Source organism: Bombus fervidus, chromosome 15, assembly GCF_041682495.2.
Source record: "Bombus fervidus isolate BK054 chromosome 15, iyBomFerv1, whole genome shotgun sequence".
NCBI classification, from domain to species: domain Eukaryota; kingdom Metazoa; phylum Arthropoda; class Insecta; order Hymenoptera; family Apidae; genus Bombus; species Bombus fervidus.
This window is the reverse complement of record NC_091531.1, coordinates 10,000,001-10,025,470: the sequence shown is the minus strand read 5'-3', so window position 1 is coordinate 10,025,470 and position 25,470 is coordinate 10,000,001. Positions and strand designations below refer to the sequence as shown.

General features: G+C 41.7%; 2 protein-coding genes across 10 annotated transcripts in view; both read left to right on the top strand.

Annotated features, from left to right (window-relative positions):
• The first annotated feature begins 7,190 nt into the window (after positions 1–7,190).
• Positions 7,191–11,601, top strand: LOC139995280 (uncharacterized). Of its 5 annotated transcripts, none has more exons than XR_012453413.1 (6): positions 7,191–7,501; positions 7,619–7,877; positions 8,293–8,330; positions 8,428–9,098; positions 9,844–10,135; positions 10,309–11,601. XR_012453413.1 is itself a non-coding variant. In XM_074112098.1 (5 exons), the coding sequence occupies exons 2-4, from the start codon at positions 8,299–8,301 to the stop codon at positions 10,036–10,038; spliced, it is 312 nt and encodes a 103-aa protein (XP_073968199.1). In that variant the 5' UTR covers positions 7,524–7,877; positions 8,293–8,298; the 3' UTR covers positions 10,039–10,135; positions 10,309–11,601. The 5 variants fall into 5 exon arrangements, 1 of the variants encoding a protein (XP_073968199.1); XR_011801929.1 differs by having other exon boundaries at positions 7,193–7,501; positions 7,563–7,877; XM_074112098.1 differs by lacking the exon at positions 7,191–7,501 and having other exon boundaries at positions 7,524–7,877; positions 8,428–8,512.
• A 1,515-nt stretch (positions 11,602–13,116) lies between these two features.
• Positions 13,117–25,470, top strand: part of Heph (polypyrimidine tract-binding protein 1 heph) — a 432,396-nt gene continuing 420,042 nt past the window's right edge. For 2 of the 5 annotated variants that reach the window (XM_072018582.1, XM_072018580.1), the window contains exon 1: positions 13,124–13,259. Coding sequence is in view for 1 of the 5 variants with exons in the window: in XM_072018577.1 (XP_071874678.1) it covers positions 13,252–13,259 (8 nt within the window). In the remaining 4 variants the exon portion in view is untranslated. Of the gene's footprint in view, positions 13,260–25,470 lie in introns of all 5 variants that reach the window. The other 3 variants (XM_072018577.1, XM_072018572.1, XM_072018571.1) reach the window with 3 other exon arrangements.

Below are 25,470 nucleotides of genomic sequence, written 5' to 3'. Positions count from 1 at the left end.
CAGGCGTGCCAAGCCGGAGTCATCGCTTGTCAAAACTGTCCATTAACGCGTCAGATCGATGGCATCATAACTCGACTGAGGAATAGGGCACGATACACGTCGAGGAGTTGTAGCGAATCCACGCACGCGAGTAGGGGTCTCCACCAGCCAAGCGCACTTAAGAAATGCCAACGGGTTCGGGTCAAGCCAGATGGAGGAAGGGTCTCGTTCTGATCGTTCCGATAATCGAAAGGGCTATCGGCAGTCTATTGGTTTGATCCCCCTGTCCCAGGCTAACAGAAGTTGGCTGGCAGTCGTACGAAATTCCTACGATCTTCCATGTGTCGGTATCATAGTCTGTACTCGACGGTCACCAGGTTAGTCACAACAGAAGCACGGTTTTCGAAAGCGTGTCACGCGATTCGTCGGTGATTAGCCGACGCGGTAGGAGCACAGAGTGCATTCAGCGTTTCTACGTTTCCACGGAACTGGTCTGCCCCGGATGATGGAACGTCGGACAGCCTACCAATAGGAATAATTTAATCTGATGCCCGAGGGAAAGGGTTGAATAAAATATATTCACATATTCGAAGTAGGCTGGTATACACCGCGAGAAGGTGTTTTATCGAGGTTGGCACGGGTTATAGCTTCGCCCTTGGGGAGTTATGTTGCTCTGGTGATTCGTCCCGTTCTTCGGAAACTGTCGTTCCGTGGACGATTCGGAAGGGAGAATGACGACGATAGAAGCTAGGAAAACGGACAGGACGGGAGAGGAAAATTAATGGCGGGTGAAGCGAGGACGCTCGAAGGGATTCGGGTTGCCGTCGTTGGAGAGAAAGGGTTCGCCTCGTCGGGATTCCACCCACGCTTTTTTCACAGGATAACATCCTCGCGAGGAACCCCTGCGGGAAACCATCGGATCGAAGGCCTAGCCTAGGTTAGCGATGGTGATTGCCTAGACCGGACCTATCCATCCAACGCGTTTTTCGTTTTCTCTTCGCTTTGTCGCCTAACGGTTACAAGCAAATACTTTTCCTGTAATTAGGAAAACGATTTTTTTTCAAACCGATAATATAAATTTGTTTAAAGTTCTCCTTCTATTTGCGATCTACGAATCCGATCTAAAACCATTCCACGACAGAACAAACATCGATCCTTGATTAAACCGATACTTTCCCTTAAAGTTCCTCTCAACTGTCTCTCTCTCTCTCTCTCTCAAACTTTCCAGCAGCTTCCCAGGCCAGAATCACGACTTCGACAAAGTCGACTCCCCCAGGACCAAGATCTAACATATACCACCATTCCCACCCTAAATTCAAAGGGTTTTTAACCTCCTTATCCAGGCCAAGAGACCTCCTACATTCTGATAGCTGCCTAACCAGTGTCACCTGCGGTGTAATTAATATTCATACGCGTACGCCTCGTGAACACGACGTCCCATAGCCGCGTGCCGTTACAAAGTAACATAAGCAATATCGCGCCGTTTTCGTTTCGGCATCGAAACGGTCTAAGCTACTCGAGTGAAATACACGCGGTGAAGGGATTTAGGCTAGTTCGTCTGGCGGCAAGTGGTTTCAGTCCATCGACAGACTCGTGCTATCAGGATACCATGGAAAGGCCAGCTGATTATTGGATGACACACAAAAGTGCTAGGGGAACATAAATTCGTGTCACGTGATTTTCCACGGAGTTAAACATTTACGATGATTAACGTGTCGATAATGAGACGATCAACGATGGTTCTAGACAATACAAGAGTAAACAAGATGATCAGGGGAGGAGGAATGTCGAGGAGATGATTTGGACAGCGAATTGGGGTGCGTTACCCCTGGGGCTGGCACCAGTCCGATTCATACTCCGCCAGGAGGCGGTTCGGAGGATTAATGGATTGTGTCGTTATGTGCCTCGATCCGGGGGTGGGATTATTCGAATGGGATGGACGAATGGTGCTCTTTATGGACCCCCTCTGTGCACGTAGATCGCTTTACGATGCTTTCTGAAATATTCTGCGAGAGAAACTTATTAACCAATTACGAGCTTATCGTCTTCCGCATTTCGTATCGCTTGTTATCGCTCTTTGAGAAACTCCATCGCGTTTGGTGGTTTGGTACTATAATATATACATATATATGTATATATTATATATTACGAATAATTTATCTTCGATTCATGCCGAATCTTTTGTTATATGATCAATTATATAATTCTATATACCGCATACCATATACACCGTATATAGGATCATTATGACGAATAGCATCAAGTTGTAAATAATTTATTTCGAACTTCTTCTTTCGCTGAATCCGTTATCATCGCTAAACGCAATCTGATTTATATAATTTACTACGTATAACACGTTGTATAATCTATTTTCTTTATTGAACCTTAAATATCTTTATCTCGTAGGTTAATGATATTAGAAAGGATCGTTATACTTCTATCAGTTTCTAGACACTGGATTTCGATCTAGGAGGATCGTAAATTCTCGCGACAACAACACGCGTGAAATATTTATCAAGCTGCCATGGAAAGATAGAAAAAACGTTCTACAGATAATAAATGATAATAGAACGTTAGAAAGTGTAATCGTATGTTTCCTTTCATTCCGTGAAATTCACTTCCTGAATCCTCGCCCAGTGAACCTCTCATTTCCTCCATTTATATAACCTGCTTAAACGAGCTCTCTCAATCACGGAATCCGTTCCCTCGTTTATAACATTGTACTACTTCCATGAATCAGTACCTACCAATTAGGACTAACTAACGCGGTGTAATTAAGTCCAAGTTATATAAATCAACGTTATCATTGTACGAAGCAAGCGTTTCGAGAGTTTCTTCTCTACGGTCAATAATACCGAATGTTTGAAAAATATCCAATTCTAGCGCTTTCCTACCTATGTAACGTTCTATCGGTCCATTCTGTACTTCGTCTTGCTAATTTGTGCATTCTACTTGAACGTTCGTGAACCTAATTAATTAATACCTAAACGTTATAATAAATACAACGGCGTGGAAATATTTGTCGTAGCCACTGTATAATCCTTTCCCGATATTTAAATCATACCCCCATGCCCGAAAGCACACACACCCGTTCCCCTATTCGCCCACAGATCACGATCACGGCCGATCGATCAAGCCACATAAAAGTACGTACTGTCGAACAATATAGAATTTGATATACCTATCCCGATTAAACAGTGTGTAAATATTACGATAAACACGACAACGTGCCAATATATTTCGTAATCACGGTGCAATATCTTGCCACTGTTTCACAATTTACAGCTACGAATCTGCAAATTGCATCTATAAACGTATTCATAAACATATCGAAAAACACGTTCACCCGTTCCCCTATTCATCCATAGACGGTCACACACCCGATCAACCATATCCGATCGCAGCACCAAGTTTGGGGTTAAGAAGGTGCACCTACACAACGTCTTCTGGGCGTACATCAGCGACGCCACGCAGATACACCTAACGCCTGGGCGTTTCCGTCTCGGAGCTGCCTTCCATCCAGGAGCAACGTGCTCGGCGTGGCGTCGACCTGTTCGCTCGGACCACCGAAGACCCCGCGGCGAGCAACGTAACCGCCGTTGGAATCCGATCTTACGCCGCGGACGATCGGTACGATTTGTACCCGGTGCTCGTCGCCACGAGGTCGCGATTCCGCACCGCCTCTTCGTGTCATGGTTCCGCCCCGCGAGTTTGACGGCCTGCCCTCCGCGGGAGCCGCCCCCGCTCTTTGAACAGGAACACAGAAACGCGAAGGAACCGACCCAGGGACGAGGAGACGGGCAGCTCGAACTCGATGAACTTGGCCTTGGCGCCGGACACCGCCGCCAAAGGGAACAGGGGGGATTTTAGTTGCAGTTGCAGCGGCTCGCGGACGAGAGACTGAGCGATGGATGTTGTTCCGAGGTGATTTAGTGGTTGCAACCACCGATGGAGTTGTGTGTTTCTACTCTCGGATATGGCTGTTTCTCAGAAATGTTTCCTTCAATTGGACGTACATCCTGCGTAATATGTCCTGCACCGGACAAATATTTCTCTCTCAATTTCTTAGACTCGTGAGACACAAGCACTCTCGATTCATTCTCGATTAACGCGTTTCACAAGATTCGAGCTTAGAATAGGATACGAAATGCGTTTTAAAATATATCAGATATCTATATCTATGTGTATATGAATTAATTTTCTCAGATTCGTCGGACCACTGGTCGTGTACACACGGTGCAGAAAAGTTGCCACTAGAAAGTTGAAATCGACCCTTCAGGCGGGTCTGGTAGGCCGGCAAATCGACACTGGCATGCGTAAACATAGGCTTCGAAACCCCAAAGAGGTGGAGAGCGTCCTAATGAATCGCGCATGCCGCATTGCGCAACAGTGTTCTCCTTTTCAACGATCCCACTGTTCGTCGATGGGGTAGGCACAGGGTAGGAGCATGCGTGAGGGGTTGTAACGTGTGTGCGTTGATATAATCGGTGAATATGCGTTGTGGAAAGCAATTTGGAGGGTGGAGTTGAACGATCTCGATGGCGAATGAAAGCAATTTGGTATTCTACCCGCGAGACTTGTATCTATTCTTCCATTATTGTTCATCAATGTCATTCGTTCTCTGTATTTTCTAGTCGTCTTTGTATATTATATTACTTTTCACCATATCGTATATTATATACCACGTTTCGTATATTTGGTTCGTTAAAACGTTAATACGACCAACCTACAGACATGTAAATAAGAAATATAAAATCGAACAATATTTCTATGCGCTTATGGGGCGACTGGAAAATGCGCAAGTACACCGAACGCGTATACGTATATCTGTGGAGATAGAAATATTTAGAAAACCGATATACGATAATATCGCTCGTTTCGTGCGTTACCTGTCTTCGTAAATCTTTCCGCTGTCTCTACCATATAACGATCAGAGGGTAAAATTTATGGGAACCCGTGAAGGGGATGCCGACAGCCACGTGGCATCGTTGCGCGCGCCTGCGCCTTGATACTGTACGGCGGGACGAGTCGTTCCTTCAGGATCGTTCGCGAAGAAAGGTGGAGAGGTCGGAGGACAACGGTCGCGCGCGCGACTGGGTAGGGGACAGATGGTCGCACGAGGTTGGACGAAAGGGCCAGGCGCACGCCAGTCGAAAAAGGGTGCGACCTTCGTTGGCCGAGGCCAGCCCTCGGGGAGACCGCGCCCACGCATTTTCAGCAGGATCGCAGCACTTGGATGGAGCTCGTTTGGCCTTGGCAACTCTCCGCCCGTATTGGTACACCTCCTGGTCTCACCGAAGGGCCGCCAAGGGCCGAAGGAACTATCCCCACCAAATACTCTCAAGATATATTATATTGGCTGTGTAGCTTGTGGCTTGTGGCTTGTGGCTTGTGGCTTGTGGCTTGTGGCTTGTGACTTGTGGCTTATGGCTTGTGGCTCGTGGCTCGTGGCTCGTGGCTCGTGGCTTGTAGCGGGGGAAAACGGGTTTTTACGGTCATAAGTAATACGGTACAAATGAATGGTTCGTTCGATCGGAGATAAATCGAAGAAGTGAGATTTTTCATCTTGAGATGCGTATTCCTTTTTAATGTCGTATGTGTTCCAAAGCATCTTATGATTTAAATATATGTACGAATCATCGTACAGAATATCGAACGTTGATCGATTCGTATTTAGATATCAACGATATCAAGATCGAAAATATTTCCAAGCTGTAAAAATGTGATTTTACAGATATTGCAGACGTTTAAGGGGTGGAGAGGTTGCGAGAGATCGTAAGAATAGTCCTCGCTGAAAATTCTTCTTAAAATACTGCGTGCGTGGTTTCTAGTGTTTTTGTAGGTAGGTTGTTGAAGTGATGAGACACGCGGAGAAATTAGCCGTGGATGGCCTGAGTGCATTTCACTCGCAATGAATAAAGTGGTTTACGAGGAAGGAAGGTGGACCTGAACGTGGTTTGATTCGTTAATTGGAAAAGATAGATTTACATAATCTCCGGTTATCTGGTATACTTTACATGTTGCATGTAATTAAACGATTGATATTTTTATGCAATTGTTATTACACGAATGTGTAACATTTTGAAAATAAATGTGCACTCTTTTTTCAAGAATCTAGAGAGCTTAACTTCCAAGTGTTAAGTATCAAAGTTGAAATATCTCCCATCTTTTTCCTCGCTTCGCTGTTGTTTTAGTCGAAATACTGAAACGTTGTTTCGTCCCATATATTCATTCCCTTACGCTTTTTCTTCAACGAGGCACATCTACGCATTTTGAACAGGATCTCATCAGATGTTGCAAGGTGAATATAAGATTCACGAATCATGTACGTTTTGAAGGACTCTGCTATCTCGGACGATATCCTGCTGTTGTTGAGAAACATTATGCTGCATAAAGTCCATAATCTTTTTTTCAATTAAAAGTTACGTAATTAACGTAACAAACGTAGAAAAACGATTTATTTCTTTTTAATATACGAAATTGTTCCTATTAAATTTTCTTATTAACAAAATTCTTCTTATCGGGTATCACGTAATTACGATAAAGAAATTCTTCGAGCATGCAAAGTAATCAAGGATATAATATCCAACGTGAAGTCATTATTGTACGCGTATATACAGATAAATATCTACAAATACAATTTCCCTTCAGATACGCCCAATGATATCTTCTACGTAATGGTATTTCAATAGCGCGTACTCGTAATTGCCGGCTCGCGATGGCCGCTAGGGTGTTGCCATGGTGAGATACCAAACTCCATGAAAATATGACGAGTACGCCATAATCCGAAGCTCTTGAGCATCCTGTTTTCCTATCTTACGATATATGAAAGATATGAATTCGCCTATCTATGTTACATATCGCAAACGGTGAATCTACCGCACAACGATATTCCTGGTCTTTCGCAAAGTCTCTCTAATATAGCATAAATAATTTTTTATCGATTTCTACTTAGCCTAGAATCACGTCTGCCAATCGTTATTCTTCCTTTATCGACGTAGTCGCGATACGATAAATTTTGTCGAAGCAAAAATCAAAGAATTTCAAATTTGTCGAAGCCAGTGTACAAGAATATTCACCGAATCGTGACTCTGATGAACGTTAAAATATAAGGTAGGTAAAATTGAGACGTAAAAGTGACTGAAAGACGTATGTAAGTTGTATGACTCTTCGGAGAATATTTAAAGGCTCTGCTTCGCGCCGATATGTGCCTCTGGTTCGCCGGTTTCCCGCCAGAGTACCTCTTCGTCCGCCTTATTTCCCTGCTACGTCGATGTAACGGAGTTGTTTACACTGCGCATGTAATATGGCACCAAATACGTTTCTGTTCGCGTCATGTCGCTCGTGCGTCTTCCTTCCTGGCTACATCTCCATTCTCGACGCAGCTATGTCGATCGATTTTCTCGTTGCAATAACCACTTACAACATTCATACGAATACCAATGTACGGATGTAATTTACAAATTTCTATAATCGCGTCGAACGCAATTTTCGTATAACCAAATATCGTCTTATCGATCAGGTAACTAAGAATATAATATAAGAAATAGTTGAACGGTCTTGTAAACGCTATATCGTAATAGGTTAAATCGCTTAAAAGAGCCGTTACAGTTTCATCGAACTGTTTGTCCCGTCGAAGGGTCTGGAGATACCAGAATTCAGGAGAAAGTCGAATCGTTCTCGATACATCCGGAACCAGGAGTCCATGTTTCGCAGTTATCGTCTCGAGTATCGTGATTGGGTGTTTTCACGTTGTGGCCACGTGAACGGTGAAAAGAAAGGGAGAAAAGGCAGCATCAAGAGCAAATCACGATACGGTTGGTAGCAGGTTCGCAGGAATTCACAGAGCAACTCGTTTCCATCGAACGAGACAGGCGAATACAACGAGAGATAATCAGGTGTTTGACCCTAACGTCTGTCTGACTAGCCCTGTCTGTTTCTTCTCTTTTTTCGATTGTCCGTGAGAACATGCACGTTGTACGTCCAACGATATTCATCGCGTATAAATCCTTTCCAAAATTCTTCTCAGAATTCCATCTTTTTCATTGCGAAAATAAATAAGAATTAACAATGTTAATTTCAAACTAATTTCATCTTTGTACGTAATAGGAAACTTTTTTTCTACATCAAGCGTCGCGTAAATAATTCGTAGATATTTAAAGAGGAGTTTAAAGTAAGGAACTTGCGTTTCTCTCGCGGAATGGAGGAAAGAGAGAGAGAGAAGGTGGTGGGTGGGTCGGCTTCTTCACCCCAAACCACCGAAAGTCCACGATGAGATATGAAAAAAATGAAAAGTGATATCTCTGTTAACAGGAGATCATGGTGGCTTCGGAGTTTCGCCCCGGAAACAGGTTGGTATTCGAGTTTCTTTAAAACGCGCCTACCTGTTCTCACGTTCATCGTTTTTAGAATAAAAATTAATAATAACAAATTTCATCTGTCCGCTAGAAAATGTTCGTATGTATTGCATTTATCAAATACGTTGTATGTGATGAAGAAGAATCGTGGAATCAAAAGTATCATCCGCGTACCTGTAAGACAATCCATTAGTTCGATCGAATAACTTTTCTTTAACAAAATCTGTACGATTCTTGTAAATAACCAAAATTCTAATACCGATACTGATAAAATAATTAATATTAGATAACATTTTTATTCTTAATTTAAGTTGTCGAGTATAATTATGAGGAATGACTTTTAAATTAGCGTGTTCAAGTATAAAAAACCGATTGTACAAATCTCTGAAGACTGTACGGACGAAACGTCCTGGTATCGTCGTAATAACCGCAATTAGATCCGCTTCATTGAGTTCTAAATGCGGAGACTCGATCACTAGGAACACAGACGAGGAGAAGAGCCACGAAGGATCCTCGGAAGTGGAAGGAGGAGCCTCGACGATGATCCTCCTGCCATTTCATCCTGCTATCCTGACCGCTGTCGCCGTCTTTCTTATTAATATGCTAATTTTACATGGGCATAGGCATCAAATTATGAACGGGATGCTCTAGCCACGAGCGTTTCCACGAAACAGGTTTGATGGAACCGCTTTCGATGTTGTCCAGGGTGTTTCAAGCTTACAGGCACGTGTAATACGAAACACCTTCGACCAGGATAGCATGGTAACGTGTAAAGTCGACTCATCCCCTGTGAAACCATATACGTCCTTCGAGCATTTCCTTCCTTAGAAATTAGCGATAATGTCCCCTTACTTTTAGTTTGTACGTGATTCGGTTGACAATCTAGATCTTACGAGAACTTTGTAGTTATCGTTCTACTAACGTAGATTGTCTCGCGCAACTGAACTAATACTACTACTATATTAGATCTTAAGTCATAAATCAAGAGTCTATCGTATAACAAATTGGGCGGAAACATGATAGAGTTTTAAGGATTCTATATACATCTGACGTACAATTGTACAATTCTGCAGCATAAATCTATAATCTGCAATTTGTTGCTTCTCTATTCACTAACATTATTAGTCAGTAAATTATTATACAATAGAGTAATATTCAGTGAAATATAAATTGTATTCAATTGTGTATTCAAGATATGCATGGATGGATACCAATTGTGTCAAGTTGACTATCTTTTCAAAAAATTCATTAAATTCGTCGAGTATATTTTCAAATATATAAGTAACTTTTAATTTGAGCAGTATAATAACAAAGCATTAAGAATTTTTGGAGACCAAAGTACCGTGTGGTAAGAAAATTCTGATATATACGATACATAAATGGGAAGAAATTCGAGTCTTTAATAGCATTATAGTTCGAGCGTTGAGACACGGTCGATGCGATCGATTTGGTTTCTCTGAAACTGAGAGTTTGTCGAAGTTGAGTTTGTTTCCGAAGATGATTCCAGGAGGATCAGGAATGCATCGAACGCGCGGATCTGAATCCACTCGAGTATCCGCCCTTAAGCTCCCGGAGGGTAGAAGGATTTGCCGCTTCAGTGACTTTGAAAGAAACAGAAACGGCTAAGGAATCAGGAACGCAAACGAAAGAGGAGCAATGGCGACGGATATTCCTCGAGAGTGCCTCTGTGTCGCTTTTATAGTCGTGGAAGCTACAGAGATGGAAACAAAATGTTCGCGGGCCTTCGAAGCGTTTTTAAAGTGCCCGCCATTGAACGCGAATGCGACAGTCGAGCAAAGGTTAGCGGTTAAGATAAATATGCATTAAACGGACTTTAAATTTCGCTCGAGATATCAATGCAACGTGTCTTTTCTATGTTTATTATTTAAGATATTGCTTCGCGATATAAAACTTATCGAAACTTTTGATATAATAGGGAAATCAACAGTTTTATAATATCCCCTCGTTGCAGGTTCACGATTGACTGTGGCATTGGCAGCCATTTGATTCGTAACAGAGTTTGCAAGACACCAGGAGATCATGTATGCGTAAAAATTCTTTGGAACAGAACCGAGCTTTCAGGGAAGCGTATGTTTATATATAACAGCTTTACATTGATATGGATATTCTGTTTGTTGATAGTTAATTCTTTAGTTTCTTAGATTCTTTAAAAATTTTAAAAGCGTTGTTCAGTTATTACTGGGAGTATTATTGGGAGTTATGGGTAGTTGTATAAGAAAACGGGGAACTTGGAACGCTCGAAGCTGTTGCCTGTTATCTTGTCATTCTGGATTCTATTACTTGATATTTCATTATTTATTATTTTCCTTGAAATAATTTAGCTCTTTTGTACAAATATAAACAAAGTTCAAAGAGTTAGTTAGAAACAAAATAGCCGTCATGTGTTCCTAATACAAGTAAAGCTATACGTATAAACGTAAGAGAGTATACCTGCACAAGCGTCATAGAAACCAATGTTTTGCGAACTGTCATCCAGTTAGTATACGAACTCTATGGTAGTAATACTAGTAACCAGGCGAACTTCGAAACATTCGGCCACACATGATCAGGAAAGTACGAAGGCGAGAGTTCGCGTGATAGTTCATGATGCCGGTAACAGGAAACAAGTATGCGTTAGTTATATTAATACACTTGTACTGCGATGTTTCATTAAGCTCTATTTGTGTGTTAAAACGGATCAAGAACGACGGAGAAATGGCTCTGGTCGAAGACAAATCCGAGAATCGAACATCGAGAACAGAGAACGAATAAACAACCTTATAGGGATGTTAGAAGATGGTAGAAGGTTGAACGCATTTGCCTAGACATTTCCTGCGGGAAGGGTATCGATTGTGTGTGGTGTATAGTAAACGCAGGATCATTTCCATTTCTTAAGCAGTCGCCTTAAGCTTCGACGTCTTATCTCGTGATCGAGTCGTTGCAACGATTACAGATTTTTCAGAATTTTATTACATGCTTCTGATCTTCATTATTCGTAATAATATGTCGTAATTAATCTTCGTACTGTCAAATCAATTCTATTAATTATATGCTATCAAGTATATAGGAAGTAGGACTCGGAAACTCGCAGTGCAATTTATCGATAACCTAACAGACAAATTATAATGGAAAGAGCAGCCTACGTTATTATATATTTGGAACAGAGGAATCCATTACGCGTATCTTTCGAATATCTTTCGATAAAATCAGCGAAAGATAATTATCAAAAGTCGTGATACCGCGCATGACCGTGGTAAAAATCGTGATCGTTCACTTCGCATTTCAACTCAAATGTACATACTACGATAACCCATCATCAAAAATTCCAAACCATGCGACTCACCAATCGTAGAACAAGCGAATAGACGATCAGATCTCATTGCCTTCGATTTGGTTGCATCTATTGCACGAAACGTAGACGAGAAATTGAACTCCGTCTACAGTCCAGTAGTAAGTGTCTAGTGTATTTGTACAGAATTAATAAATTATTAAATATAATAAACAATGTTTAGAAATGTTATGAAAATAAACTAATGATTTAATTGTTTTAAATGAATAGTTTAAAATGTTTAAGGCAGTTAGTTAAGGTAAGATAGCGCAAGATAGATGGTTAAAGTTATGTTTAACATTTACATTTATGATTATCCGATGTTGTTTTATTCGACAAAAGGGGGACGTTACGTCTATCGTATTTAATTGTAGCGAGGTTAAGAAAGAAAGAAGGAGTAGTGGGGTTAATTGGCGGGACAAGTAATTCAAGTAATAAGCAAGAGATTACTATTTCTCTTTGGTACTACTTACGATTTCTCGTTTACATAACGGTACTTCACGTTCAAATGGATGAATTCGATCACCAGAACTTTATTTAATTGACCACTAATTAAAGTTTTGTTTAAATGAACGGAGCGTGTTCAAACGGACGAATTATACTCGACGTTATATTATAGATCGCAGAGGGCGTATTAAAACTTTCGAACGGTCGGTATTACAGAACATGTGACGTCGTGTAAGAACAGACAAGGCACGTTCGTGCATAAACTCAGTCGACGATCGCTCGTCGGTACAACTGATATAGTACCTCGTCGTTTTTAACTGTGCCGCTCGAAATCGTCACCAGGTGTCAGCATCGTGCGCAATTGGATGCAGCACAGAGTGCATCTGTCTCGCGAAATGCCACGGCCCAAAAGTGGCAGCGCGTGTCTCCTGTCGCTCGTGACGACGATTCGGCGTGCGTGAGTCGTGTGTACGATCTGTGTTCTCCTCAGACTCCTTTTTCTCTCCCCTGAACCGGCGGTTCTTCGCCGAGACTCGCGTTTCTCTGTGTACGTGGTGGACGGGTCCGCGTGTGTGTCCGCATGAGAGTTCGTGATTCGCATCGTTTCGAACGTTCACGTCGATCGAGGCGGTGACGGCGACGAGTGCGGTAGCGTTCGGGTGCGGCGTTTACGTTCTTCTACATTTTTCGACGGAGGACGGAAAAACAGTGAGTCTCGAGGGACAGACGAATCCCCTTGGGTCGACCGGACAGCAAAAAGAGAGGGGAGAAAGGAACAAACAGAGACATTGCGGGCAGACGTTAGGAAAAAAAGGTTACAAGCGACAGGGATACGCGACGTATACGCGAACCGCGCGAGAAAGAGATACTCGATCGTTGATAGTGTGCCTAAGCCTGTGCACGCGTTCTCAGCCGCGAGTTTACATCGCGCCGGGTCGAACGGCGATATTTTTCGCCGCCATATTTGTACCGCCGTCACATGCAACCTGTTGTTTTCGCTGCGTCCTCGTGTCGTCGCTGAGATCGCCTGCCGGATATACACTTTGGCGAACCGTGTGCGCGTAAACGTCGAACGCGGGAGTTCACTTAACCTAACATCAGCCCCGAGGAGAACCGTCAACGTGGCCGTCTACCATCAGGATGAACGGGTGAGTTTGTGCACATGGGAATTATCGAAGAATTGTACGCCACTGTGTGCGTGCATACATATCGTCACGTTAACTGGCAAAGTGGCGGGGGGGGGGGTGGCGGCCTATCTGGCCACTTATCGAGACAGCTATCGTTTTAGGAAATTTTAAGTATCTTTGGTAACGAGCGCGAGTCAGGTAGGAATATCCCTTATTTGGTTGTAACATGTAGTTTATTTAGTTTACTATGTGTTACATAATATATGGTTTGTTTGTATTTATAATATTAGACTTCTTTGTATATTTAGCGAATTAACGAGTTACTAGCTATCCTTGTTTTTAGTATTTAGTATTTTACGTCAAATATAATTTCATTTGTCAAACTTGTTACTGTAGTTTGTGCGTTGAAAAGTTGGAAATTGTAGATTGGCTTATAAATTCGTTTTTTACGCGTTTACATCTAAAGTAGGATAATCAACCGACTCTTATATTGGAAAATTGTTTACTACCGATGTTTGCACTATCATATGCGTGTATCGACAAATTACAAATTGTAGGTTATACACGCTATAATTTTACTTCAATCGGTATAATCAACCGACCGATCTTACGTAATTTACGAAACTCGGTTGTAGAAGTTTCTTTTTATCATTCAACTCATTGCTCTTGTGTAATTTGACAAACCATTCTGTACTTATTTTATCATGAAACCGGTGCTTTTACGCGAGAGCATTAATCACCAGCGAAATAAAAGACTATTGTAAATTGTTTATAAAAAGAAGAACAGGAATTTTTTAATGTACAACTAGCGACTCGTCGAACTTTGCTAATAAGTAATATTTAGTTGTGTAGAAGAGAGTTCGAAGAACTTGACGGCCAATTAACGAAGCAAAAATTCCGGCCAGTTAGCGTGGCACTACTGTGCCTCGTAAATGTGTGCGAGGTGTCGTACACGGTCGTGGAAGAAAGGGAAAGGAAAGGGTGTAGCTGAGTGGACGAGGAAAGAGAGAGCGAGAGAGAAAGAAAGAATCGATCTGTGCGTCGTGAAGAGAGAGAAGCGAACGATGTTGCGGACCGCGTAAGCCGGAGTGAGAGAGAAAGAGTACGCGTCGCGTGGGCTAGAGAGAGATAAGGATACACGCGTTCAGTCGGAGCAGGCGCTCTTTCAAACTTTGCTTTTTCCTTTTTCCTCCGCCTCTTGCCGACGTTGTACCCTTTTCTCTACGCTTTCGTTTGTCTCCCTTTCACATGTACAGGGTGTTGAAAAAGGTGAGATTTATACCGTGTGATTGCAAAGACACAAAGACGATGAATTTCACGTACGTTAATGTCGTTTGAGGCTTATTTTTCAAGTTAAACTTCTTCGTTGTCTTGACGTCTAATATCGCACCATACAGGGTGGTCGTAATAACCATAGTAACATTGGCAAGGAGCGATACCGCGCGAAAAGAAGTCTAAATTTGACAAAGTATCAAGTTAAACGCGTTCAAACTTTATTTTCTTGAGAACAGCGTCTTAATTTCATACGTATAATAACCTTCTGCTGATTATTTACTCCCACCCAATCAGTAATTAACCGTATTTACGTATATATATATATATACATGCGTGAAATCAATTTTCAAATTCGATTTTTCACGTAGAATCGCCTTCTGTACCGATAGCGTCAAGATTTCCAAGATACTCTCTGTACAGATGTCGTTCATCCTTTTTCAATCACTCTGTATAGACGTACACGTGCGCAACCAGACGTTACTCGCGGCTTTTCTGCTTCTGCGTGTCAGTAGCCACGTGACGCTGTTCGTCAAACTGGTGTGTCGCGTCGCGTGGTCGACTGTGTTTCTCTCTCTCTCTCTCCCTCTCTCCCTCTCTTCCTTTTTCTCCCCCTTTCTCTCGAATAATGCACGCACACATGTGTAATATGCTCTCGAGACGCTTTTCGATGATCATTATTTTGTCATCGCGCCCGCTGGCTTCTCCTTTCTTCTCGCTCTCGCGCATACCCAACGAGTCGATTAATTCTGGGTAACATATGCGACACTTTCGGGAAATCTTAACGTTTCGGACCTGTGTTCTCTTGTGCAGGCTAGTTTGGGAATGAATATACTTTAAGAGGTAATGATTCTATGAAATAATGGTATTCCTAAAGAATAATGAAATTTGCAAAGAATCGAGGTTAGTTACAGTTATTTTGAACGAAAGTGGTGTTATTATTCTGTTTGACGATTGACAATATCAAGTTAATTTTAGTTATTTCCTGATACGCGTTCATTTTTCGAATTCTTTCTTCCGATCAAAACCTTTTAACGGTATCTTTTATTTTATCAAGCTTCGTACTTCTTTTTTTTTTTTTTTTTTTGAATTATTGTTATTATTCCATAAAATCATTGCTATAACTGGCTGAAATAATATTTGTCTTTGAATATCCTGTACAAGAGTTTTATCGATTTTCATATATTCTATCTGGAATTGGATTAATAAAATGTGTAATGTTTTTATGCATATCGTATTTTAGCGAGTGTTAGTAGTTTCGTACATAGCAAGTAGCCATTTAGCATAGCGTTATGTATAATTGTTATACAGTATATTTCCTAATTCAAGCTATTGTTAAATCTATGATAAAGCAGCATAAATGTACTTTATATTTTCGTAAAATATCGAAAGCAATTGGGGAACTATGTGTTTTTGTAGGAATGGGTTCGAGAATTCTTAACGCGATTAACTATTTTACCACTTTGTTGCTATCTGAAGTGCAATTGAGAGGGTTTTAATAGAAGCTTTACTAATCCTATCTCTGGTGTGTTTTACCGCTAAACACTGACGATCTATCATTTACACTCACGAGGCTGTACTTTTAATTCCATTCGGGCATTCTCTATGCAGACCTGCGTAGGTTGATACTCCTAACTGTATCTTCTTATCAACTATGGTTTTCTTTAAACACGCACATCTTTATACGAACGAACAATTTTTCAATCGGAATTTCTTCTTCTATAAATTTTCCAGCGAAAAGTTCACCAATTCGAACTCCTCTCTTTTGAAATCTTCCAATGAAAAATTTATCGTTATAAAAATCGTTCGAGATATATTTTTTTATTTCCTCGTATACGTACGCGCGATCGCGTACGTGGCAATATCGTACAGTTTTGCCGAGGTTCGAGCGATTGACGGAAAGTTGAAATATTCAGGAGTCGTCGCGTTTCATGCGGGGTTAACTTTCCGGTCGGTATTTCGACGCACGCGGTAACTGCTCCGACGTTTCGACCCGAACAGGTGTGCTTTATCAACCCACGGTCACGTCAGAGCTGCGAATTCGATAACTCTCGCACCAACCTATCGTTGGTGGATAATTTTTTTTTCCACGTATACCATTTATTTTTACCGTTGCGAAGATAGAGCGCGAGACAGGAAAATCTAAAAAATCTACCCAAACAAGAGACAACTCGACGACTCACGCGGATCAACGAAATGTTAAAACAGAAACAAATTTGGATGCTAACGTAGCGTTAGAATTGTGGTAGAATTTTGATTACCGATACTTTTCGTACCATCGTGCCGGTATCGACAGAAACAAATATAAATATTTCCATCGTTATCTCGGATAGGAGAATATCACAGAAACGAAATTATAGATTAATATAGACCGTGAATATAGATGGTGAAACGTGACTTGCTCTATACGAGAGTATCTCGTACAAATAAATCTATATAGAGTCGTCGATGTGATATAGAGAGTAATATTTCCTTTGCCCCTATGCCATCACCCTAATCATCTTTCTAGCTTCGCGTAGTACATAAATATCTACATCGTCCGATAATTCTATCCGAAGATGTCTATATTCGCTGAGGAGGCGATCGTCCGGGGACGAAATTAGGTTTCGCCACTTCATCGGTCCGCGAGATATGCAATAAGACGAGCAGAACGTCCGCTAGTGGAGCAGTGCCAACCGAAGATTTATCGGTGGGCTGCATGCGCCTACTTAATAAGACGTCTTGATCGCGTGTACGCGACTCCGCTACGCCAATAGATCTCGTCCTGACAGCCAGTGATTCCGATCCTTGCCGCCACGCGATAATAGGACAATTAGGTGGCATCGTTCACGACACGTTTGTAACACCGGCTTAAGGCAGACTGACACCCACCGGTGCATTCTGGTAGAATTAAATCGGATCGTTCTTGAGACCCGTTTTGATGGATATCGCGCACGATCCTCGCGGAGAATGTCCGTTTTCCTGGCCTTGAAATTACGGCAGGAGATAAACGACGTTTTGAGATTTTGGGGATTTTTGGCGCGACGCAGTTCTTGATCAGCGTTTCAACTGTTTGGAAACGAAGTTCAATTTTAAAGTTCGATACGGCATTTCGAATGGCATTTCGAGAATTATGGGAATCGTATTGGAATTTTAGCGACACGATTTCTTTCCTAGATAAGAAATAATAAATCTAGCATCTCGCGTATTTTAAGTTTATTTTTTTTTTTTTTTAATAGGGGTTCCTCTTACGTGTTTTCGATATTTACATTTATTATTTTTATTCAAATTTCACTTGTTCGTCAGTGTTTGCGTAAGTATATATACTTACCAACGGGTACACAAAGATATTAATAAACAGCGATCACACTCGATAATACATCGACGATGATTTCTATGCGACGTACCCATTTAATATATCAATTTTTCATATGTTATCGTTGAACTATGTAAAAAGAGAAAACGAAAAAAACAAAAGATTAGAGGAAGAGAGGCGATTGTTAGAGTCAATACGGATATAAATTCGTAAAACGATGGTTCTGAGATAGGTTTCGAATATCAAGTTCCGCGATACCGCGAGTTGCAGGTATACAATAGGAAAGCGATACCGCGTATCACGGTAACTCGAGTATACCAACTGTGGGTTTCGCGAATCTGTTAAGGTTTCTCCGCTAATGCGGTCCAACGTTGATTCGCACCGAAAGTCGATCGTTACCGAAAAGCCAGAATAAGTTCTAAAACGTCGAAACTGTACCTGGTAATTTAGATTTTCGACGTGTATCGTACGTAGGTCTTCGTTATCCTTAAAAGCTGAGAAATTAATTCAACTGAAGTTTCGCGAATCGAAACGTTAGGTTTCCATTATCAAGCATATTACACAGCTTGGAAAATATAGGAAATTTACCGCGATATTTTATAGAATCTGAAAGAGATATCTTTCACGAGAGAGAATAAGAAAATTTTATTCGTGCGTAAAATTACCCTGCTAAATTAGCGTGCGCTGTTGCGAAAAATAGGCTTTCGCCGTTTTATGGGGAACCTTTACAAGTGTGCCTACCAAGCTTCATGATCGCCCAGATTTAGTTGGCAATGGTCCCTATGTACCAGTCGAAAATAGCGAACGATTAATAACATCGAAAATAGATATAACAAAACTGTCAACCTTTCGATCAAGTAGCCGCGGATGTTCAAATATTTACGCAGTACGATGTACCAAACAAACCGAATGTCTTGCCTGTTCGTCGGGATTGCGCGGCAAACGCGGTCGACGCGCACGATGATACCAATACCAATACCAATAGGCTCGATTTCTTGCTTCTACGTCGGAATTCCGTGTCGGGTAACTGGACGCTTGATTTTTGATTACTCCGTGGCAAACAGAAAGGCCAATCGCTGACAGTGTCAGAGGGAGAGGGAAAAGGGGGACGTTTCCACGGGATGAATGCTTGGTAATTGCTACTAGAGGGACATCGTGCCTCCGTGCCAGGGAATCCTCGCGTCTCTTTCGTTCCACCGTCTGCCTCTATCGGGCAAATTGGCCTCGAAGCTCCGGATGGGTGCATTACCGATGCATCGCTGCGCATCCGTCGATTGAACTTTTTGACGCAGCCTCGAAACAGCCCACGTTCCCTCCCCATCGTTCGGCATTTATATCGATGAATACGACGCCGCGTGTGCCAACCTGTAGCGACTCGTGTCAATCGCGTTCCATCCATCTCCTTCTCTTTTTATTATTTCCCTTTAGAGCGCCGTTTTTTTCCCATTTTTGTTCGGCTCGCTCCGCTTTCCTATACGTACCATAGTGGATGGACCGTGGAATATTTTTTTACCAAGGGTCGAGAGCGTTTCTTTTATTCCGTTCGAACGTTTCCACGGAGGAACCGGATAGTTGGATGGTCGAGAGGTAGTGGCAGCGGGATAAATGGTTGGGGAGAAGCGTCGATAGGTTTAAGCGTCACCAAGGTGACGTTGCAGCGAATGGACAGCGACAATGCACCAAGATATGTGGCTTGCTACGACTCCATCGGCAATGAGTTTCTCGTAATTGGATAATAAGACGATAGAAGGGTGGAATTGGGGCTATTAAATTAAATTGTAATCGTTCGAGTTCTAGTTTCCTGGCTTAACCAACGTGACTCGAAGCGCGTCTTAACATCGCTGTTTACCATCGTTGAAGTTGACAGTCGACGCGCGAAACGTTCTGTCCAAATTGCTTCTTCGTTTCGTTAGAAACTATAAAAGCTATATAAATACAAAAGCGATCGGATCGCAATATCGTGTAAATTGTAAAAGAAAGTTTGCGAGTGCCGTGTCAGCGTATGAAAGAAAGATGTTGGCTATGGAATCGGAGATCCGCCGTAAAAGCAACAACAATGACTACCTGCCGGAACGTGTCGTGATAATTTATCGATCGACAGCGAGCAATTTGCAGACGCAACGCGGTGTTCCAATTCGCGACGCGACAATGGGTCCGTTATCGTGCTGGAAGACACGGTATCGCGTCACGGGGGAGAATCGGATCGCGCGCGAATCTAGTCGTTGCGGAGGATCGGCCCCTTTGAGACGGTCACGCGCGATCGATGCCACACCGTCCATTCAAACGCAATATCGAGAACAGCGAGATAGACGCCGCATTCAGCCCCATTGCTGTTGCGTTTATCAACGCCGCCAACGTCATTATGCCGCGCATATTTATCGTGGCTGGCGAAATCGAATTACGATCACGTACAAAATCGTTGTTCCATTAATTATCGTTTCAAAAATTGTTGGCTATTGCTGCAAAAATTGCCAATCGATTCTTCCAAAGGATTATCTTCGGTTTTTACTTTGCCCAAAAGACAAACATTCCACGCTGGAATGGTTTATACGATATCCAGTGGACTCGATACGTCCGAACGTCGATTAATCGCCATCATCGTTCCCCACACTCCATTAACGCAGAAGAATAAACGTACCAGCAAGCGGTAACGTCCTATTGATTCGAGATTTTCACGGTGCGTCGATTTTTGTCGGAATAAAACGGTCGCGGTGAATGCTTTTCGATCGCATCCGTCGGACCGTAATCGAATCATCTCGATGATTCCGGCTCGAAGTTACGGGCGCCATCTGTAACGCTTGAACCGACGAGATTGGAAAATTATTGGCCAACTATTCGAACGCGTATGACGCGCGCTGTATGAAACGTTCGTGGGTCACCTCCTTTCAATGAAACGACCTTACATCTCTTTTCTTCTTTTTCCTTTTTTTTTTTCTCTTTTTTCTTTTTTTTTTTTCCTATGTAAACGCGCGACGACTTGCGATCGTTGTCACGCGCGTGAATCTTTTTTATTTCAACCAAACGCTTTTCAAAGGTTGCTTTGGTTACGATCGGCAATTTTGATCGCAACGCTTTTTTTTTATTTTTTTATTTTTTTTTTTTTAGATGCCTTTTCTGCCTTTAGTCGGTCAACGAACTTGTTGGAGATATTTTTGGAATGGTCCGCGAGTGTGGGTTCGATGAAGTTTGTGGAACTATTAACAGGACAGATTAGCGATTAGAGGAATTTTTTAGCGGGTCGAGGTTTTCGAAAACGCTCGTGAAGTTGTTTCGAGGTAGCGTGAGATGAATTTCAAAGTTGAAAAGCGAATGAAAATTTCTGACGAATCTCCGCGCGATATTTGACATTCAGCCGCAATAATTTCTACTTACGTTAAATAGATAATTAAAGGAGATTTATTAAATTCCGAATTTTTGCAGAAAAATACGACTCCATTATTTCATGTTTACGCAGACGTTGTTTAACTAGAAATAATAGGAGGAGCAAAGAAACTAGTGGGTTCTTCTTTGAACGTACTAACTTTAATATGCAAATATTACGGAGGGAAACGCTGCTATGTTTTTCTTGATGAATTTATTCATTGCACGGAATCTGCGCGTGTTTGCTCAGAAAATAATTGCGAGATAATTCTTTGGTTCCGGGGATTAAGCGTGCAAGCCCCTAACAACCTTTTTCGTGTTTAATTTCAATTTGAAAAAGTCTTTGCCTCTACCGTTGTTTCTCTTACGAAACCGCGCGTTTTGTCTCTTTAGACGTGCATCTCGTTTGGATATTAATCGTCAAATCGGAACGTATTTTCCTTTTAACGTTTCGATAAACATTAAACGTTGAATTTTAGGGTATACGCTGTAATTATTATTGGAATTTCGACGCGAGTCTACATTCGATGGGTAATTTTAAATTTATTAGAACGCCACGACATAAATTTCAAACGAGAAATATTTATCTCGATTCTACTACTATTTTACTATTTCGCAAGATGATCCAATTCTTAATACATGTCGAATAATTAGAATATCAAACGGAATGTCATAATTTCGTCGGCTTTTTCTCAAACAAAATGAGATTTTGCCGCAGCTCAAAGGATTCGTAATTTCGCGTTACAATTGAAGATTGGAATGAAAGAGAGGGCGATATAATATTGAATGTACCATTAATAATTGAAGCCTAGAAAGTCATTCGCGTTCTGCGAGCTCGAAGCTACGAGTTTCATTTTAATGAGATACCCTCGGTGCAAAGCATCAGCAATATTTGCAAAGACACTTGGCTCGCGCTTAAAGAGAAAGGGAAAGATTTGACAAAGAGAATTCTCGTTTTGTTCGGCTTAATGCACGTTCAGTTACCTTTAGACTAATTAGTCAGCTGTATCGTAATTCCGTAATAGAGTTTCTGCGAACTAAAGACAGGGGGAGTGTTGCAAGGAATTTAATACGAAGGCGAAGACGATGCAAATTGTCTGTTGTAAGTTGAGTAAAATCGTAAATGTAACTATCGTTAGCTAAAAATTTGTCAAGCAACGAAGCGTTATGACGTGTGTATGGTAATTTTGTAGTTCTGTCGTAACAATATTTTTAAAATATCGGATAATCAATTCTGATAGGTACCGAAAAATGAAATATCGATACGGCCAGAGTCTGCAAAGAAAAAAAAAGAAAAAAAAAAAAAAAGAAAGAAAAAAAGAAAGAGGAAAAGAAAGAAAAGTTTAACACGTGCGAGGGAAGAAATGTTTCTATATCGGCCGAGATCGACCCAGTTATCGCCTATTCACGGTTCATCGTACAATGTTTCACGAATGTCTTGACGCTAATAGATCGTGGCACGGTGCCATCATCAGCGATTCGCGAAAAGATGCTACAAATTTCGGTGCATCGACAGTGACTTATGATTCGAGCGTGAATTGGCTGGTACGCTGTTTTGACTACTATTACGACTGCGATTCGTACGCGTGGAGGGCCTTAATGCCGGTTAATATATCATCCGTCTTGGAGAAAGGAAACAGAGATCTTTAAGTTCATCTTGACTAGTTTTTCAGGACATAAATCGAATCTTCGCGTAAGAAGCCTCGCGATTTTAGAGCTTTAGGAGAATTTCGCTAGTACTTTTCAGAATTTAGCATCGTATCGCACCAACGAACGTCGTGAAAACGTTTCGTCTCTTCGTCCGAACTGAAACAATCTCGATAGATCTCTATATTCCTCCTTCCGTATTAACCGCCTTATTTTTCGTTTTGCGTAAACCCCGTTTCAACAGAGAAATCGTTTCATTACACAGAACGTTTCTTTCCTTTTTTTTTTCCACAGTCGATCGAACGCGACGATTCGATTCTTTTGTAGCGCGAGCCAGATCAAACTTCATGCATCGTTAGGGCGATTGTATAGAATTTCCCTGTGGAACGTGTGTAGTACTGTGTACTACAGCCCGCATATGCAGTGCCCACGGCCCATATCGTTCTGTTATCAACGCGTTCTAACGTATGCCGCGTGTAATTTTGCTCTAGAAACGCCGCCCTTATCGTCGTTTTATTTTTACGCGCCTCTATCTGCGAACGCGTTTCAGGAAATGCGTTCTGATATCCTTGCTTTATCGTTTTCTATATGCGACATTACGTATGAATCACAAAGAAGAAACATAATAAGTCACGTTCTTCGTGCTTTACAGAGAAAACAAGTTTTAAAATTCAATTATCGCCAATCAATTTTCTATTACCATTTCCCCTCGTTTATTTGATTTCGGTATTAAACGCTGGTACGTATAACTTGTCGACAAAAGTTGAGAAACACGATTTGAGATACATCGATTTGAATTAAAAATCTCGCAAAGAGGTAACGCGATGGTGTGCGATTGTTTCTCGCGTAACGTTGCTGTTTCTGCTAATACATAATGCGCGACTACGTTGGACGTCGATTGGCAAGTCAATCGTTTTTACGAATAACAAGGAGAGAGCTAGCGGTGAAATTTGCAAAGATACGTCGCGAAACATCGACTGCGTTTTCTGTTCGATTAATCGAACGAATGCCGCGTAGACGCGACGTAGTAATCAAATTCAGGATTACCCGGTATCTTATTGGATTATTTTGTACTTTTTGTTAAAAGTAGTTGCATATATAGTTGAAAGAAAGTGCATTCCGCTTCGGAGCTCGTCCGACGTATCTCCGAACATCGTAACGTTTCTTTCTTTCTACCTTTTGTAACTTGTTTAAAAAGTTTCCTCCTTTGGTCGATAGGTGTATATAGGTGTATGTTGGTCGTTTTCTCGAACGCTTCGAAACTACTGATCTTGATATTATAGTTATTGATTTGTTAGGAAAGTTGACAGGTTTGTCGTAATTAATAGTTGGCCGTTAATTCGTGCTGAAATTTATAAAAATAATCTTTCGAATTCGACGTACTTTACAATTATTCGTTAATAGAAATCGATCTTAATAGGAGAATGTGGATACTTTTGAACGGTATGTAAGTATCGGAGGGATTACTTACTTAGCCCTGGTTGACGCCACGATGCCAAATTCAAATACGAGCGAGATAACGCTGGAGCATACATATCGGTTTTCTGCACCTGCGTTGAAGCCAGTATTCCATATTCAAACTCCAGCTGCATTCGCGCTAGCACCTGCTTCAAGGGATATCCATATTATATTTAATAATAAAGTTCGTCGTGTGTAGTGGGTCAGTCGTTTGCCACGCGTGGTGTTGTTAGGCGCTTCGAAAGCGGAACTTCTTTTTCCTTCGTTTCTTCATTACCAAGAAGCTTGATCCGCTCTTTATGGAATCCTTATTTTTCGCTAAAAAGCTGTAAAACTTTGTCGCGTTGATTTTTACGATATTATTCGGTGAAACGGTGAAATTTCGGCGTAAACGACCGGCTTACTCGTATTTGAGAACCAGCCATAAACCACAATGCGATATCATAATTTTGGTGGACGGTCATTTTAAAGGTAAAAGTGCCTACTTCGAACGAACGAGTGGCGAACGTTGATTACCATCGATTTCGAGGATTAATTGCACTCGATTGTGCGTTTAGTGTTTCCGAAGCGTTCAGAGAGGAAAGAATAGCATGGCCGAATTTCCTATTATTAAACGATCACTCGAGCAACTGTAAAACAACCGCGAAAAATATCTCCCTTATGTAACCTAGTAAAAGAATTTACACAATCGTTCAAAGTCCATTTCCACGAGCACGAAGGCTCGTTCGATTTTTAAAAAAGTATGGCCGTTCCACACGTTCTAAAGTCTGGAAGCATTCTATTCTATTGCCAGTTGGGCCACTAATTTCGGTTCACTTTGTTTAACATAGCCGAAATTTCGTACGAATATCGCGTTATGTCCACTCGGTAGACTTACCCCTCGACCGGAAACGCTGCTGGGATTAACGGTTGGGAATAGACAGTTGCACAGCAACGAGGAACACGCACAGGGTTGCGAAGGGATAGCGACCCTCGATATCCCGCTATCCCAGTTCGTTTCATTACGATCACGCAATCGCTCCTGCATGGAAACCACCGAGTTCTCCCTGGAAAGATTAGCTCTGCGCACTTGCGTTAGATTCTGATGTTTCTGCATTACGAATCGATGGCAAATCGCGATACTCTAGTATAACTTGATTATTACGATAGATTAATCATTGTGAGTAAAACGATGGGGGGGGGGACGATCTTTCGTTAATT

Bases quoted from the DNA above. Each gene is read 5' to 3' on its own strand.
- LOC139995280 (XM_074112098.1), top strand. From the start codon at position 8,299: ATGGTGGCTTCGGAGTTTCGCCCCGGAAACAG. The intron at 8,331-8,427 runs GTTGGTATTCGA...TCTGTCCGCTAG, and splicing joins GAGTTTCGCCCCGGAAACAG to AAAATGTTCGTATGTATTGC. The intron at 8,513-9,843 runs GTAAGACAATCC...AGATGATTCCAG, and splicing joins AAAGTATCATCCGCGTACCT to GAGGATCAGGAATGCATCGA.